Source organism: Xenopus laevis, chromosome 7L (genome assembly GCF_017654675.1).
Source record: "Xenopus laevis strain J_2021 chromosome 7L, Xenopus_laevis_v10.1, whole genome shotgun sequence".
Classification (NCBI taxonomy): Eukaryota; Metazoa; Chordata; class Amphibia; order Anura; family Pipidae; genus Xenopus; species Xenopus laevis.
This window is the reverse complement of record NC_054383.1, coordinates 42,840,468-42,854,996: the sequence shown is the minus strand read 5'-3', so window position 1 is coordinate 42,854,996 and position 14,529 is coordinate 42,840,468. Positions and strand designations below refer to the sequence as shown.

At 35.5% G+C, this 14,529-nt stretch overlaps 1 protein-coding gene across 32 annotated transcripts in view; it reads left to right on the top strand.

Annotated features, from left to right (window-relative positions):
• The window catches only part of camk2g.L (calcium/calmodulin dependent protein kinase (CaM kinase) II gamma L homeolog), a 155,177-nt gene that overhangs the window by 123,719 nt on the left and 16,929 nt on the right, over positions 1-14,529 (top strand). For 9 of the 32 annotated variants that reach the window (XM_018225449.2, XM_018225443.2, XM_018225454.2 and 6 more), the window contains 2 exons: positions 9,818-9,886; positions 14,312-14,356. In XM_018225449.2, the coding sequence (XP_018080938.1) occupies positions 9,818-9,886; positions 14,312-14,356 (114 nt within the window). Of the gene's footprint in view, positions 1-3,337; positions 3,371-9,817; positions 9,887-14,311; positions 14,357-14,529 lie in introns of all 32 variants that reach the window. The other 23 variants (XM_018225452.2, XM_018225448.2, XM_018225444.2 and 20 more) reach the window with 3 other exon arrangements.

Here is a 14,529-nt window from a genome sequence, read left to right as displayed (position 1 = left end):
TAATGCATTCTTCAAACTGCAGTCTTCAGATCTAACAACAAGTGTTCAGAGCAATTTATATCTAGCTGGCCACTTCAAAAGAATCTAGCACTTTATTTTTAAACATTTCTGGGTGCTTTTTGAACTGTGCATTGTCTTACTGGGAAACCCATAATCTGCCACAGCCAGATTTCTGAAACTTTTTCTCTGTGAGCATGGACTGCGTGAGCACTTTCTGGGTCTCATATAATACAACCTTTTATACAATTACCTGGAATATTTTCACATGAGCAGTACCTATAGCAATCAGTCAGTAATTGACTTTTCTTTTATCTAGCTGCATTTTGAACAATGAAAAAAAAATTATTGGTTGCTATGGGTTACTTTCCAGGAGCCTGGCATCTAAAGGTCACATTGAATCTGTCTGACAGTAGAGGGTTTTTCTTTACAATCAAACAATCATATGTGTCTTTAATCACTTTTTCACTTGCATCCATGTCCAGGCTCTTAAAAAAACATCACCTGCAGTGAATTCAGGAACATTAAGGCCTCTGAAGATGGTCTTGCAGCATTGAGATTGTCCATTGTTTCTTATATTTTCTCTCTTAACTTCTCAGACAGTTATCTTTTTTTTTTTTCTCCATATTTTGAAGTCTTACAACTTCAAAAAGGTGGTGTTTATTTTGTCCCGTTCTTGTTATTACTGTGTACAATAGAATAAAATTACACAGAATATGTGAGCAAAAAGGCCTCTTTGTGACCTTTATCAAGGACCTAACATGAAACATTAAACACAAACCAAATGGGATTGAATAAATGTTGCTTTTTTATTGACCATGAAAGGGTACTGGTCCTGTTGAAAGATACACTATACGTATTAAATAAAATACTGAATTATAGAGAAAAAATACATGGATTACCAGATTTGTTTTGTCTCCATATGGCACTGGCATGCTTGCTTACCTACCTTCAGTAAATACCTTCAGTAAATATTTGTTTCCAATATTTTGAATTCCTGCAGCATCTGATGTCCAGTTGATCTCTGGATTAGCTTCTAACAAGGGCATTTTACATTGCATGTAACAACTATATGATTAAGTCTTGAAAGTTGTGACTGGAATGATCCTTTATTGTAGAAACTCTTTAAATAATGTCTTCAGTAAAACTAAAAATTCAAGATAATATATTTCAGAGAAGTCTTAACAGTCCATCATTTTTATACCCATGCTCTGCAACATTTGCTGCATGCACCTTTTTTATGACTACATGTAATCTTTAAATGTTCGTGCTGGCTCAAATTGAAATTAGCGAAAAAGAAAGATGTAAATGTAATATATTCCTTCTCAGTTTTGTACCCAGATACTAAGTGACCCAGGACATAGTAACATAATACGTTAGGTTAGAAAAAGGCACAGGTCCATTGAGTTCAACCTTTTTGTCTAAATGAAACTTGCCTTACTGCTAATTAATCCAGACAAATGGAAAAAAAAAATCTGAAACCTTTCCAATTTGCCTTCCTGAGCCCAAGATGGCAATCAAACCAGTGCCTGGATGAACTTTGTGCTAAGAGCTAATTTCAGTAACCCATTATTTTCCTACTTGCTAAAAACCTATCCAACCCTTTCTTGAAACTTCACAGCTCTTACTGTAAAAACCATTTTTGAATATTATGAAATCTACTTTCTTCTAATTTCAGTGGATGCCATTGCGTCTGCTGGAAGGGCATACTGGTAAAAATAGCACCCGAGACTTTTATTTTATGGTCCCCTAATATGTTTATACATATTTATATCTCCCCTTAAGCAACTCCTCTCCAGTGTAAACAACCCCAGTTTGACCATCAATTCTTCATAACTGAGACTATTCAGCGTAGTTTCCCTTTTTTTTTTCCAATTCAATATAAATTGGACAGCAGAGATCAAAACTGCACCACATATTCTAAATGGGGCCTTACCAGTGCTTTTTAAAGTAATAGTGGAGAATGTTTCTCTCTTCCAGTAAATCTGTACCCCTTTTAATACAGGGCAATACCTTGCTGACCCTTACTGCTGCTGACATTACATTCTACAGTCAAGTCCATCAAGGATTTGCCTAACATAGGCTATACATGGCTTGCATATTTTTACATCTTAAATGCATAACTTTTATTAACATTGAATCTCTTCTGCCACTTAGCTGCCAAGAGTGCCAGTTTGTATACTGGATGAAATGAATTAGCCTGTCCAGTACTGTGTCTTCTGTACATTACTGTCATTGTCCATCCCCCAAGTATTAATGAACAAATTCAACAAAAGTATTTAACAAACAAATTAAATGATCATGTAGCCAGTTTCCTATCCTTGTACAAAGAACATTAACAAGACCAGCATACATTCATTTAGAAATCACTTTATGTGGCAAATAATCTTTTTTGCAAAAAACTTTAGCAAAATCCAAACAGATCTTATATCCTGCAAACCCACTGTCTAACTTTCTATAGACCTTATGATACAAAGCTATAAAAAATTGTCTGACATGACCTATAATATCCTTCATAAAGCCATGCTGACTACAACGCACAATGCCATTCTCCAGAACATTATGTTGAATGTGATCCCCTAAACAAACTTCCAGATAACTTGCTCACCGCAGATGTCAAACTTACAGACCTGCAATTGCCAGAACTTTTTGTAAGATGTAGTAATATCATAAGGAGAATAGTCTTGTCTAGTAGTATGGAAGTAAGGGAATACTATTCACTACTTAACTCCATAAAAAGGATCATGTCACAAAAGATTTTTAGAATTAACTAAATCTAGTAATATAGTGGTAGCATATCTACAAGGAGTTAGTATGTTCTTCCTGTGTTTCCACCACATACTTTGATTGCCACCAACATTAAAATGAAAATTGACATTAGTCTGTGTGTATGTGACATAGGACTTAGATAGTAAGTTCCACTGGGGCAGAGACTGTGAATGATGAACACTCTCCATAAAAATGATGTGTAAATATGTTGGCACTGTGTATAAAGCATAATAAATAAAATGCAAATCAATTTTCCAGATTTTAGCAAAAAGTTCAAAATTTTTGTCGTATTTTACATATAGAAATTTTTGGAGATCGGATACTTGAAATATTTCAGCTCCTTTTGTTTGTCTTTTTTTGTTGTATTGGCTTAAATTTGTTTGCTTATTTTCCTGCTCTCTGCTGAGACCGCCAACCACCCCCCACTCTTGCCTCACTAACTTGGTCTACTGTTGTCTGTTCTTCTTTTATTACTGTGTCCTCTTCCTTCTCTCGTTTCCACTTTTCCTTACTCTGACTCTTTTCTTTACCCATCTTTTCTGTTCTTTTCCCTCCTGACTGGTCTGTCTAGAAAAGGAAGTCGAGCTCCAGTGTACATTTAATGGTGAGCACTCCTCCGCTGCCTTACATCACTACATTGCTCACCCCTCATCTTTATGCCATGCATGTCCTGCTTGTGAACATTGTCATTTTACGCATGCTACAGCAGAGACTGTACTGCCAATTTACATTTTAAAGCAAGTAGTAACTGCAGGGTTGCAGCAGTACAGGATGAATATACCTGGAGGTAGTGTAACAGTGCCTTATGAAGAAAAATGATGGTCTGTTTCTTTAATAAAATAGATATCATTGTAACATTTACTATGCACATAAAGTCTGTGTCATAGCACTTTTATCTATGTAGTTAACTGGACTATTCTAAACAGTGATAGAATTTAAGACACTGCTATGTAAGCGGTTCCCTTTTTATCAATCTCAAAGTGATCTACTCACAAGAGTATTGAACACCCAAAAATAAGGTATTTACTTTATATTACATACAGTATTGCAAACATCTCAGTGTTTATTTGTTTATGTGGATAATAAAAATGTTTTTCTTTGCAGTAGAAATTCATATATATGCAACAAATAATGATTCTACATACATCTTTAACCCTAAACATCTTAAAGTGACTAAGACATAGGAAAGAAGGAGTATGATTTGACAATTATAATTATATACAACTGGCAATAATTGTTTCCTTTAAAGTATTAACATGCATTTGGGTTTCATCCATATGCTTCTAAAAAAAAAAAAGATGTGTACACCACACATTTTGGGGGTAATTTATTAAAGGTAAGTTGTGTTTTTCCTGAAAAATTCAAGTTTTTTGAGGCTAGTTTCACCAAAACTAAACTTTTTCAGGATAAAAAAAACCTTACATTTTCTGAGATTTATCAAGCCCTGAAGCTGTTAAAAGCCTGAGTCTGAAAATACTCAAGCTAAAACCTGTCACGGTCATGTAGAAGTCAAAGGCAGAGGTCCCTTGAACCATTTGATTTGTTGTCTTCGTGATTGTGTTTTTTTTTTTTTTTGTTTTTTTTTTTTACAGTGGTTTTCTCTCGAATCAAGGTATTCGATCAATTCAAGGTATTCCAGGTTTTTAAGCCAATAACTTGATAAATTTGAGGTATTCATGGTTTTTCCCCCCGTTTGCATTCAATCAAGTTTTTTGACATTTGGGTTTTTTATAAATAAGCAAACATTCAAGTTGTGAGTTTATTCGAGGTAGAAAAAAACCTCACAAACTCAACCTTTGATAAATAACCCCCTAAATCACAGTAATGGAATAAAATACATGGCTGAGTAACAAAAAATCCAGTAACTTCTCTGTATTCTGCGTTGCCTTCTTAGATAGTTTCCCTAAACAAAATCCTTAAGACTTCTGTGAGCCAATGTACCCATACATGCAAGTGTTTAATACACTGCAGACTGGATTCAGACTGGACCTGGCTTCTCGCCTTGTGAACTGTGCATAAATACTAACATACATACATCATCATTTAATTCCAGTTGGCGGTTAAGCTTTGAGGGGGAAGGTGCTTGCATGCCCTTCAAATACCTTGAGGGTTTGTTGTCCTTTGAACATTTTTTATTACCATTTATGGAAAGAAGCTGTGAAGCTCCTTATTCCAGGCACAGCTTCACCATCGCAAGACAAATCACATCTTACATCTTTACATATGTTCGCAACACTAACATAAGCTAAAGTATTTGGCGACCCACAAAAATTGCCCTGCAGTGTTTCTCTTTATACCTATTTTTTTTTACTTCAGAAAACAAAGTCTGCATATAGAGTTCAACTTTTTGCTGCTGTTTGAGTTTCCCAAAATGTTTGGGTTAAATGCAAAGCAGTTTTTGGCATTTTAATTTAAGGCACAATTTATTAACCTAGGTTCCCCTGTATCTTCTACATAAAAGCAAGAGTCGAGGAATTATGATTTCAACAACCAGGTGACCAAGGTTAAAAAACAACGGCATTTGCATAATGAGTACTTTTAGTTTGCCTTGGAAACATTTTTTCTATTTGCTTGAATTGTTTTAGTTCTCCTTCCTAATAAGATATATGGCTCTAAATATCAGAAAAATGAAAAAAAAATTTTTAAATATAGGATCAACCCATATTACAGCCTAGTGTGAACCAATTAATAAAGTGTATTGAAATTACATCCCACACAACCTTTATCTTAGCAAAATAATATATTATATGCCTGGCTACTCCAGAATAGCTTAAAAATACATATTGTCCGTTTTCAAAAATATATAGGATTTTGCATATGACTGCTACAGCTGAAGCACTGCAAACACATCTTACATGGGCATGTAAGGCCAACTGACATCACTTTGGTGATGTATGCAGATGCTTAGCATACCTCCCAACTGTCCCTTTTTTGACAGCTCAACCCACAGTCCTGGATTGTTACTGAAATGTCCTGACTTTCTCTTTGTATCTTTTTCTGGCTGTTCAGTGCAGGAGATCAACGTTTCTAAAACTTAATTGGCTTTTGGCAGAGAGCCCAGAATACGTGGCAGGTGCACTTAGATACTTTTGTAACAATTTAAGATGAGCAAAGAAACAATTGTAACTATTTAGGATGACCAGGTCTCTTGGGGAAACTGTGACTTGCAGGTTAAAGGGCAATGTACCTTCATTAGCAAAACTGTAATAACACATAAAAACCGCAGAAATGTGTTCACACTTTCATAACCTGCCAGATTTTGTAAAATTAACATGGTAAGTAGGGGGTGTGGCCACAAAACAGGCGCGGTTGAAAATTTTAGCCTCGCTACACACGGCAAATCTATTTGTCTCTCTTTCTATTTCCAAAATGTTGGGAGGTATGGCTTAGTAATATTTATGTTGAAGAAAATAATTTCTTGCCTGGTCATACTTACGATACTACAGCTTGGTACAATCTGTCATCACTTTGGCTTTCCTTCGCAGTGATATCACATTATGGTTTGAAGGGTGGCGTTAGTCTTTGGAAATTCTATCTTTTCTCTTACAGATATTGTCACTATCACCCACAATGCAGTATCACGCTACATACAGACTGGGTTTTTTTTTCTCCAATCAGACCTTGAACACTTGGCCAGCAGGTTAAACAGTGCCCTTCACTTGCCCTGAAGAGCTTCTGTTCAGCTCTTAAAGGACTTGCTGATATAATGTAGCTCTGTTTTTGGTGTGAAAATACTTTACTTACAATTAAAATGTGTTTTTATTTAAAATAGTAGATCAATATTTTAGCACATGGTTACAAACCATTTTGTGAGTAGCAATACTGTCCTGCAATTGTTTATGCACACCATTCATACACCATTAATCTCTAGGTCCCTACCTACATAGTTCTGTGTATATGTAGGTATATGAGATCTTTTATGCCAGAAAGTTTCTATATGTGTGACGCTCATTTCTCTATAGCAGTGATCCCCAACCAGTAGCTTGCGAGCAACATGTTGCTCACCAACCACTTGGATGTTGCTCCCAGTGGCCTCAGAGCAGGTGCTTATTTTTGAATTCCAGGCTTGGAGACAAGTTTTGGTTGTATAAAAAAACAAGTGCCTCCTGTATGCTGACAGTCTACATATGGACTACCAAATAGACAATCACAACCCTTATTTGGCATCCCCAGGAACTTTTTGCATGCCTGTGTTGCTCCCCAACTCTTCTGATTTATGTGGCTCACGGGTAAAAAAGGTTGGGGACCCCTGCTCTATAGAGACCTCTTTAAACAAGCATTTAAGGTTTCACTAATCTTCTTTTTCTTTTAAAGGAGAAGGAAAGTCTAAATTACTGGGGAGTGCCAAAAGTTGGGCACGTCCCAGTGATTGTAATCACTTCTCTTGATATCCCATGATGGTGTTTCTGTTAGCAGAAAACTGGACCAGCCTGGGGGACTTCAGTGCCTTCACTATGGAGCGATCCTGTTCCTGCTTTTTCTTTTGTAGCAGGTGCGCATAAGCAGTAGAGTGCATAGCAGAACTACTACTGTGCATGTGTTGGCCCATGGAAATTGATGCAAGGAGAGGTGAAGAAGATGGTTGCTCCTTGATGCTTGCACAAAAGTTCCCCAGGCTGGTGCAGTTGTCTTCTAACGGGAGCATTTGCTCTGGAGTATCAGGTAAGTGATTACAATCCCTGGGGGGGGGGGCACAGTGATTTATACATTCCTTCTTCTTTTAATAATAAGACAGTATTTTGTATTAATTTAGAATAGAGTTGTTATTTTAACAATAACATGTGAATACACAGTTTATAAAAAGATGATCAAAAAGCTGTAAATAAGGAATTTAATGTCCTTTTTCTATGTGCAAATAAACAGTAAAGTATGCAATATGCTGCTGCATGATCTGCAGATTTATAAATTGTCCTCTTTCTATTACATCCTTATTTATAATTCTCTATGCCCTCCTGTTTAGTCAGTTATATCCTTTTTGCTTTAAAGTAAGACACCATTAAGGCATGTATCATGATGGGCCATATAAAAATGCAGATTGAGGCTAAATATTGTCTTTAGTGCATGGGTGTTATTAAAGAATACTAAAATAGAGTTGCCAGTTGATATATAGTTAATCCATTGCCACTTATTATGGCACTCTCTGTACTCTTTATATAAACATCATTGGACATTTATTCCTGGTTTGCCTTTGTCTACAAATTCAGAATAAAGATGACTGTATTTGTGTGAGCCTTTTAAGGAACAGTAGCTTTACACAGCAGCCCATTGTGGTTTAAGTAGTATAAGCCTCTCAGTGGAGCTGATCAGAAACTTAATATAGGGTGACTCACACACACTGGACATCTGGATTGTCTGTTCTTGCTAAAAATAGTTTGCTTTGGAATGTTAATACAAAAAAATAGAAAGGACAGTACGATTGTTGCTGCTATGCTACTAAATCTAAATTACCTACAGTTTAGGATATATGTGTATTAGAAATTTAGTTCTAGGACTAATCTTGTCAATACCATGTCTAAAAAAAGTCACCCTATATTCGTATTTTCCAGCTGAATTGCTTGCACTACAGAGGATTACCTTTGCTGTTATGGTATTGCTATGAAAAAAGCCTATGACTGTTTTGAAGTTGAGAGTTTAATATATGGCCTTGTTTGGGTCACTGTTATAAGCTATGTTAAAAAAAAAATTAAGAAACGTTACAAATCCTGATGAAGGGAGGGTAGTGCCCCACAAAACGTTTATGCACAGGTGGTAACAATAAAAGGGGTAATCTCCTTGCCTTACATGAATTATGGTGTATGTGTGGTTTCCTGTGTTATTGCTGATAAATCATCTAAGGAGACATTGTATAGGTACTGTGATAAAGTATTCTACAATCTACAGTAAACAAATCCCTGTGGACAGCCACACATACAAGTGTGGTATTCATGTAAATATAAACTAGGCATACCTGTAAAGATCTCACCAAAATGAGTCACCAAATAAGCAGGTCTTTGCTTATCTGATTGTAATGTGGGTCTGTGCAGACCCATCAGGAGAGGACAACTTCAGAGGAGCAATGTAGTTCTCTAAGATGGAATTTTCTAACCTGCCTGAGAGGTAGCTCACTAATAATTGGTCCAATTTTAGTCAGACTTTGGTCTGAATGGGTAATTAATATCATCATGTGTATGGCCAGCAGTAGATTCAAAACTTTCCCCTAAAATTGCTGCTAGTAATATTTTTGCTGGAAAATGATGTATTTCCATGTGAATTGCCAGCCCTATGCCATGGCTACATTTCAGCAAAATGAGCGTTAAGAGCGATGCTTCTTACTCAATGCTTGTCAGAATAACCCTCTTTTTCTGGCCCATAATTTCATTTCTTATTCATGGATTTTGCTTTCAGTTTGGCCCTATCCTTTAAGCAGATTCCTACACTGTAAACACTTCCACAACTGAAAATAAAAGAACGTGTGTTTTTATGTTAAATGCCCTCCAGGAGTTAAGAGGTTTGTCTGCTGGTGTACAGCAGGTGGTTAAAACAACTAACAAAATATTTTTAGCTGTAACTCCAGAATTTTGATGCAAGTGTGTGTATAGCAGGGCAATGCAAAAAAAATTGTATAGTAATGTAAAATACTTTACCCAACAAACACTGTGACATTGTGGTGCTTTTTAGGAATACTGGAAATGTTTCCAAGAGAAATATACTATGACATAATTATGAATATTTCCAAAAAAACTGGCAAACTCTCCTTGGTCTCTTTACATAGTTTCTAGCAGAAAACCATACCAATGTTTCATCAAAACGTGCTAATCATTTCTTCAATACTGTTGTTGTGTTTTTTTTTTTATTGGCTAAAATGATTCCCATATTGTCATTCATCACAAATACCTCATTACTATCCAGATGTTTTATTAAATATATAATTTTTTTGGTTCTAACCTCAATCTTTAGAGGTTCGATAAAACTTCCCATAAATCTGTATAAGAAAGGTAACTTGAACATTGTGTGAAACGTGTATGCAACTCATCCCATCAACAACACTAAACCATGTGTTTTTCTATCTCAGCCACAGACCAACAACAAAAACAGCATAATAAGCCCAGCAAAAGAAAACCCCCCATTGCAGGCATCAATGGTATCTTCCCCATCTATTTTATTCATGTGTTTTTGTGAGCAGTGGGAATGCTGCTTGTGTTATCTATCATCTTGAATATTCATTTTTGCATTTTCTTTTGTGTATTCATTTATTGTGTTCATTATTTCTGTGTTCTTGGTGGTGGTGTTTTCTGTTATAATACAATACATGGGGGAGTGGGATCAAATCGGCCACTTAAACAAAGTCTGAACAGGAATTAAACTTATTCATTAAAGAGGTTGTTCACCTTTGAGTTAACTTTTAGCAAGATGTAGAAGAGAATTTTCAATTGGTTTTCATTTTTTATTATTTGTAGTTTTTGAGTTATTTATTTATTCAGCAGCTCTTCAGTTTGCAGTTTAGCTGGATAACCCTAACAACCATGCAGTGATTTGAATAAGAGACTGGAATATGAATAGGGCAGGGCCTGAATAGAAAGATGTGTGATAAAAAGTTGCAATGACTATAAATTTGTAACCTTACAGAGCATTTGTTTTTATATGGGGTCAGTGATCCCCATTTGAAACCTAGAAAGAGTCAGAAGAAGTAGGCAAATAATTCAAAAACTATATAAAAAAAAATAACGAAGACCAACTAAAAAGTTGCTTAGAATTGACCATTCAATAACATACTAAAAGTTATCTTTATGGTGAATCATTCCTTTAACTCTTAACTCTTGTTGAGGCATCTCAGACTGTAAAGGGGTTACAGAACTAAGTTGTCAGTGCTCATTTATATGTAAAATCAGCAATGAACAAACTAATAATGTACCTGATGTCATAGTTTAGTTGTTTACTAGGCTGGTACTGCATATCTCTCAACAATATTTGCACCACAAAGCAAACATGTTTTAAAGATATCTTCATAGCACCATCTCATTTTATATTCTATTTACTTTCATGTTCTTCTTTTTGGCAAAGGAGGGATACTAGACTTGTGATATCACATTTGGTGAAACTTTACGAGAAAATTCAGTAGCTTATACTGTAAATTGTATTTCATGCAGAATGACTTGGGTGCGAACTGCACCTACACAAAGTGTAACCATCAATCGTGTAAAAATTGTGTATCTCGCGTTCATTGCTGAGGGGAGCATGCAGTCACCAGACTAGTGTCGATGATGCTCATCACGATGTTTGTCGCATTGCATTGAATGTGTTCATTTTTGGCATTTGTTGGGAAAAGCTTCAACCTAACATTTTCCGTTTAAAAAGTTAAACATACGTCTGTTATGGCAAGACTGGTTTGCCCTGATTATGTTTAAAAAAGTATTGTGTTCATGTGTCCTACTTAATCTAGTTATATGTAGGCTTACTGCATTGTATATTGACTTTTAAGAAGGGAGACAAAGGCCTTGAAGAAAACCCTGCAATTTCTGCACGATTTCTCAAAAGTATGCTTAGTTTTTTTTTTTTGTTTGATTGGATGGGTTAGGTAAAATGGTTTGTGCTTTCACTTCTACTTACTACAAAATGATTGCATATTTTCTCATATACAAAACCAACATATTTTGGCACTTACATTCAGAATCATTGCCTTTGACCTCTTCCTATTTTGCCGTTTTAAAATGATAAAACTGAAATTGTAAACTTAGTATATCAGGTCATTTGACAGTTTGGCTTTTGTTTAGGGCTTCTCTATGTGGGTTTGGCTTGCTTTCGTCGCTGCAGTTATTAAAGCTAAAAAAATTTTTTTGTAATACTATATATATATATATATATATATATATATATATATATATATATATATATATATATATATATATATATATATATATATATATATATATATATATATAATCACATTTTATTTTGCATTTCTCTGAACTTATTTAATAACCCACATGTATGAATTTGAATATAAAGTTAGTTTTCCTTTCTAGTAAATTTATGGCACCACATATGAAAAGAGAATTAAACTTTTGTGATAGGTCTACTGTATTCTGACATTCATTAGAACCAAAAACAAAACAGCAGTCTAAATGCATGTCCTATCACTGCTTCCCATATAGCTCTATTGGAAAAAAACTAGTTAAAGCACATGTATAGCTGAAATGTTGACCTCCTCTCAGAAAGTAAGTGTTTCTGAGTGGAGGACCACTGTCACTGCTACTTGTACTTTTCTTAGATTTTTTTCCCAGAGCTCTCCATTAGTCAGTGACAGGCGGATGTACCTGTACCAGGTATGTGATGGCAGCCACATTAAAAACACACCTAATGCTACATCTGAATGTTAAGGATAACTTACATTTGTTCACCCAGATTCAATATAAAGTTAAATAGCCGTCAGCAAATATGAAGGTGAAATAATGACAAGGGGCAGATTTATTGAGAGTCGAATTTTTAAGTGCAAAAAACGTCGAAATTCGACCATCGAATAGGCAAGTTCGACATTCGAAGTCGTAGGATTTTTAACGTACGATCGTACTACAATCGTACTTCGAATCTAACGATTTAATCGAACCATCATACGATTTTACTTTGACTTCTAAAAACTTAGCCAAATGTTGGCTAAATGTTCTAGCAGGTCTCCATAGGCTAACATAGCAATTCGGCAGGTTTAAGGTGGCGAAGTGTCGAAGAGTCGAAGAGACAGTACTTCGATTATCGAATAGTCTAAGCATTTTCACTTCGAATTTAAGTCGAATTTGGCCTATTCGATGGTCGAAGTACCCAAAAGTTTTTCAATTAGAATTTTCACTTCGAATTCACTTCGCCCCTTAGTAAATGTGCCCCCTAAATATACCAGACTCACTTTAAAATTGTATTATGACCATTTATATTTCAACAGCTTAAAACCCAAAGCCCAGTAACGACCCAAACGTGTTCTATGACAATACACTGCATTCCACCCTCCACTTCACAAACTGTCTGACAATATTTGTGCTTAACTTATAGACTAATGGGATTTACTCAAATAACATATTGTGAAACATATACATTCTTTAGGGAGAGTGAATGATTTTCTGCATGTCCTGAGGAAAGATTTTTATTCTACACCCTGTTCTTAAAAGAGGAGAAAAGGGGGTATTCAATATCTTAGGCATTCCCCCTCCCAGGACAATGCTCCTTTTTCTAAAGGCACACTTGGACTTGCTCATGTGCAGTAAAGTAAAATGTTCCATGTGGGAGTCCAGGTGTGTGGTAGGGAATATATTCATTTTTGCATTTCATATTTGCACCCCCTAGTGAATTCTCCTTTCCTTGTCCTTTAACCTTGGGACCACAATATTGCTGGAGTTCAGCTTTAAGCATTCTTTAACATACTATCAAAGGTTAAAGCTTGTTAGGATTTGTTGACTACCAACATCTGAGGAGCCAAAATTAAGAAAAATGACTCTGATGAAACCTATAAGAAGCAAACCTGAAGTTTGTTGGTTGATTGTATCAGAATTGCACCTGGTCATGATTCAGTCCCTTTGAGTAGCCATTCCATTTGCAAAGTTAGATAGACAAACAGATTGATAGATGGCTAGATGCATAGATAGATCACACACATATATATATATATATATATATATACTGTATATATAGTGGCCTGTGTGGGGCTGGGAAAAATCTGTTTCAATTCTAGGAAAATATAAAAACCAGGTCTGACTGCAAATACTATTAATAAATAGATAAAGCAATGAGGGTTGCATAACTGCATACATTCAAAGGGGAACACACATTTAGAACCAAATGCTACAAGTTAGAGTTTAAAAACTTGAACCATTTCCCACTAATTGCTTTTGATCTTCTGCTCTGCATGTTGGCAGAAATGTGGCATGGCATAGATAAAAAAAAAAAGCTGGAATTATAAAAATGTATGGCCCTGTATAGCCAGCTCCTTACATTTTTATGATCTATGGCAGATAAAATGGTCCTCAAACAATCTGAACTGATAACGTAATACTATCACCCAACAACAGCACTTACAGAACAGATAGAAAGGTTGCAGTTATGTTCACTTTGAGAGCCAGACCAGTAGCAGAGAGAGGGAAAGCAAGTTATAGAGACCCACACACAATCCCTAAAACATTTCTTTGACATGTTTGCTTTACATTGAGCGACACTGTAAATACTGACAAGGTGCTTTATCGATAGGAGAAGTTTTTTTACATATTGACATTGTGTTTTTTCCCACTTTGCTTTGCATTGTCAGGAAAATTTTGCTTTTACCTGTTTTGATTTGTCCCCTTCTATGTGTTGGTGTGTTTTGCATCCATTTTTGAAGTAATGTGTTTTTACATGTGTATAAATATTGCAGATTAATCATTGTAAGATATTTGTATGAATGACTACTGCAGTATGTATGTGTTTTCAGTTTTTTGTTTTTTTTACGTTTTTGCTCTGATACAAGTACAGTTCTTCTGCTGTATTAGTTGTGTATTTTGAAGGTTTCTTGAGCAGTGTTTTAACTCATATTCCCCTTTTTGTGTTTTAGGAACCTCAAACAACTGTTGTCCACAATGCAACAGATGGGATAAAAGTAAGATGCGTATTGCTTTGCCTTGGTGTACATTAATTCTAAGTTATGTTTTAAACTTGGTAACTTTTCAACTCGCCTGCTATCATTAGTGCCAATAAGACACATCTGCAATATGCCCTGACCCTAAATTCCAGGTAGCAGTTTAAATTACAAATTGCTGCAGAGTTTACTGA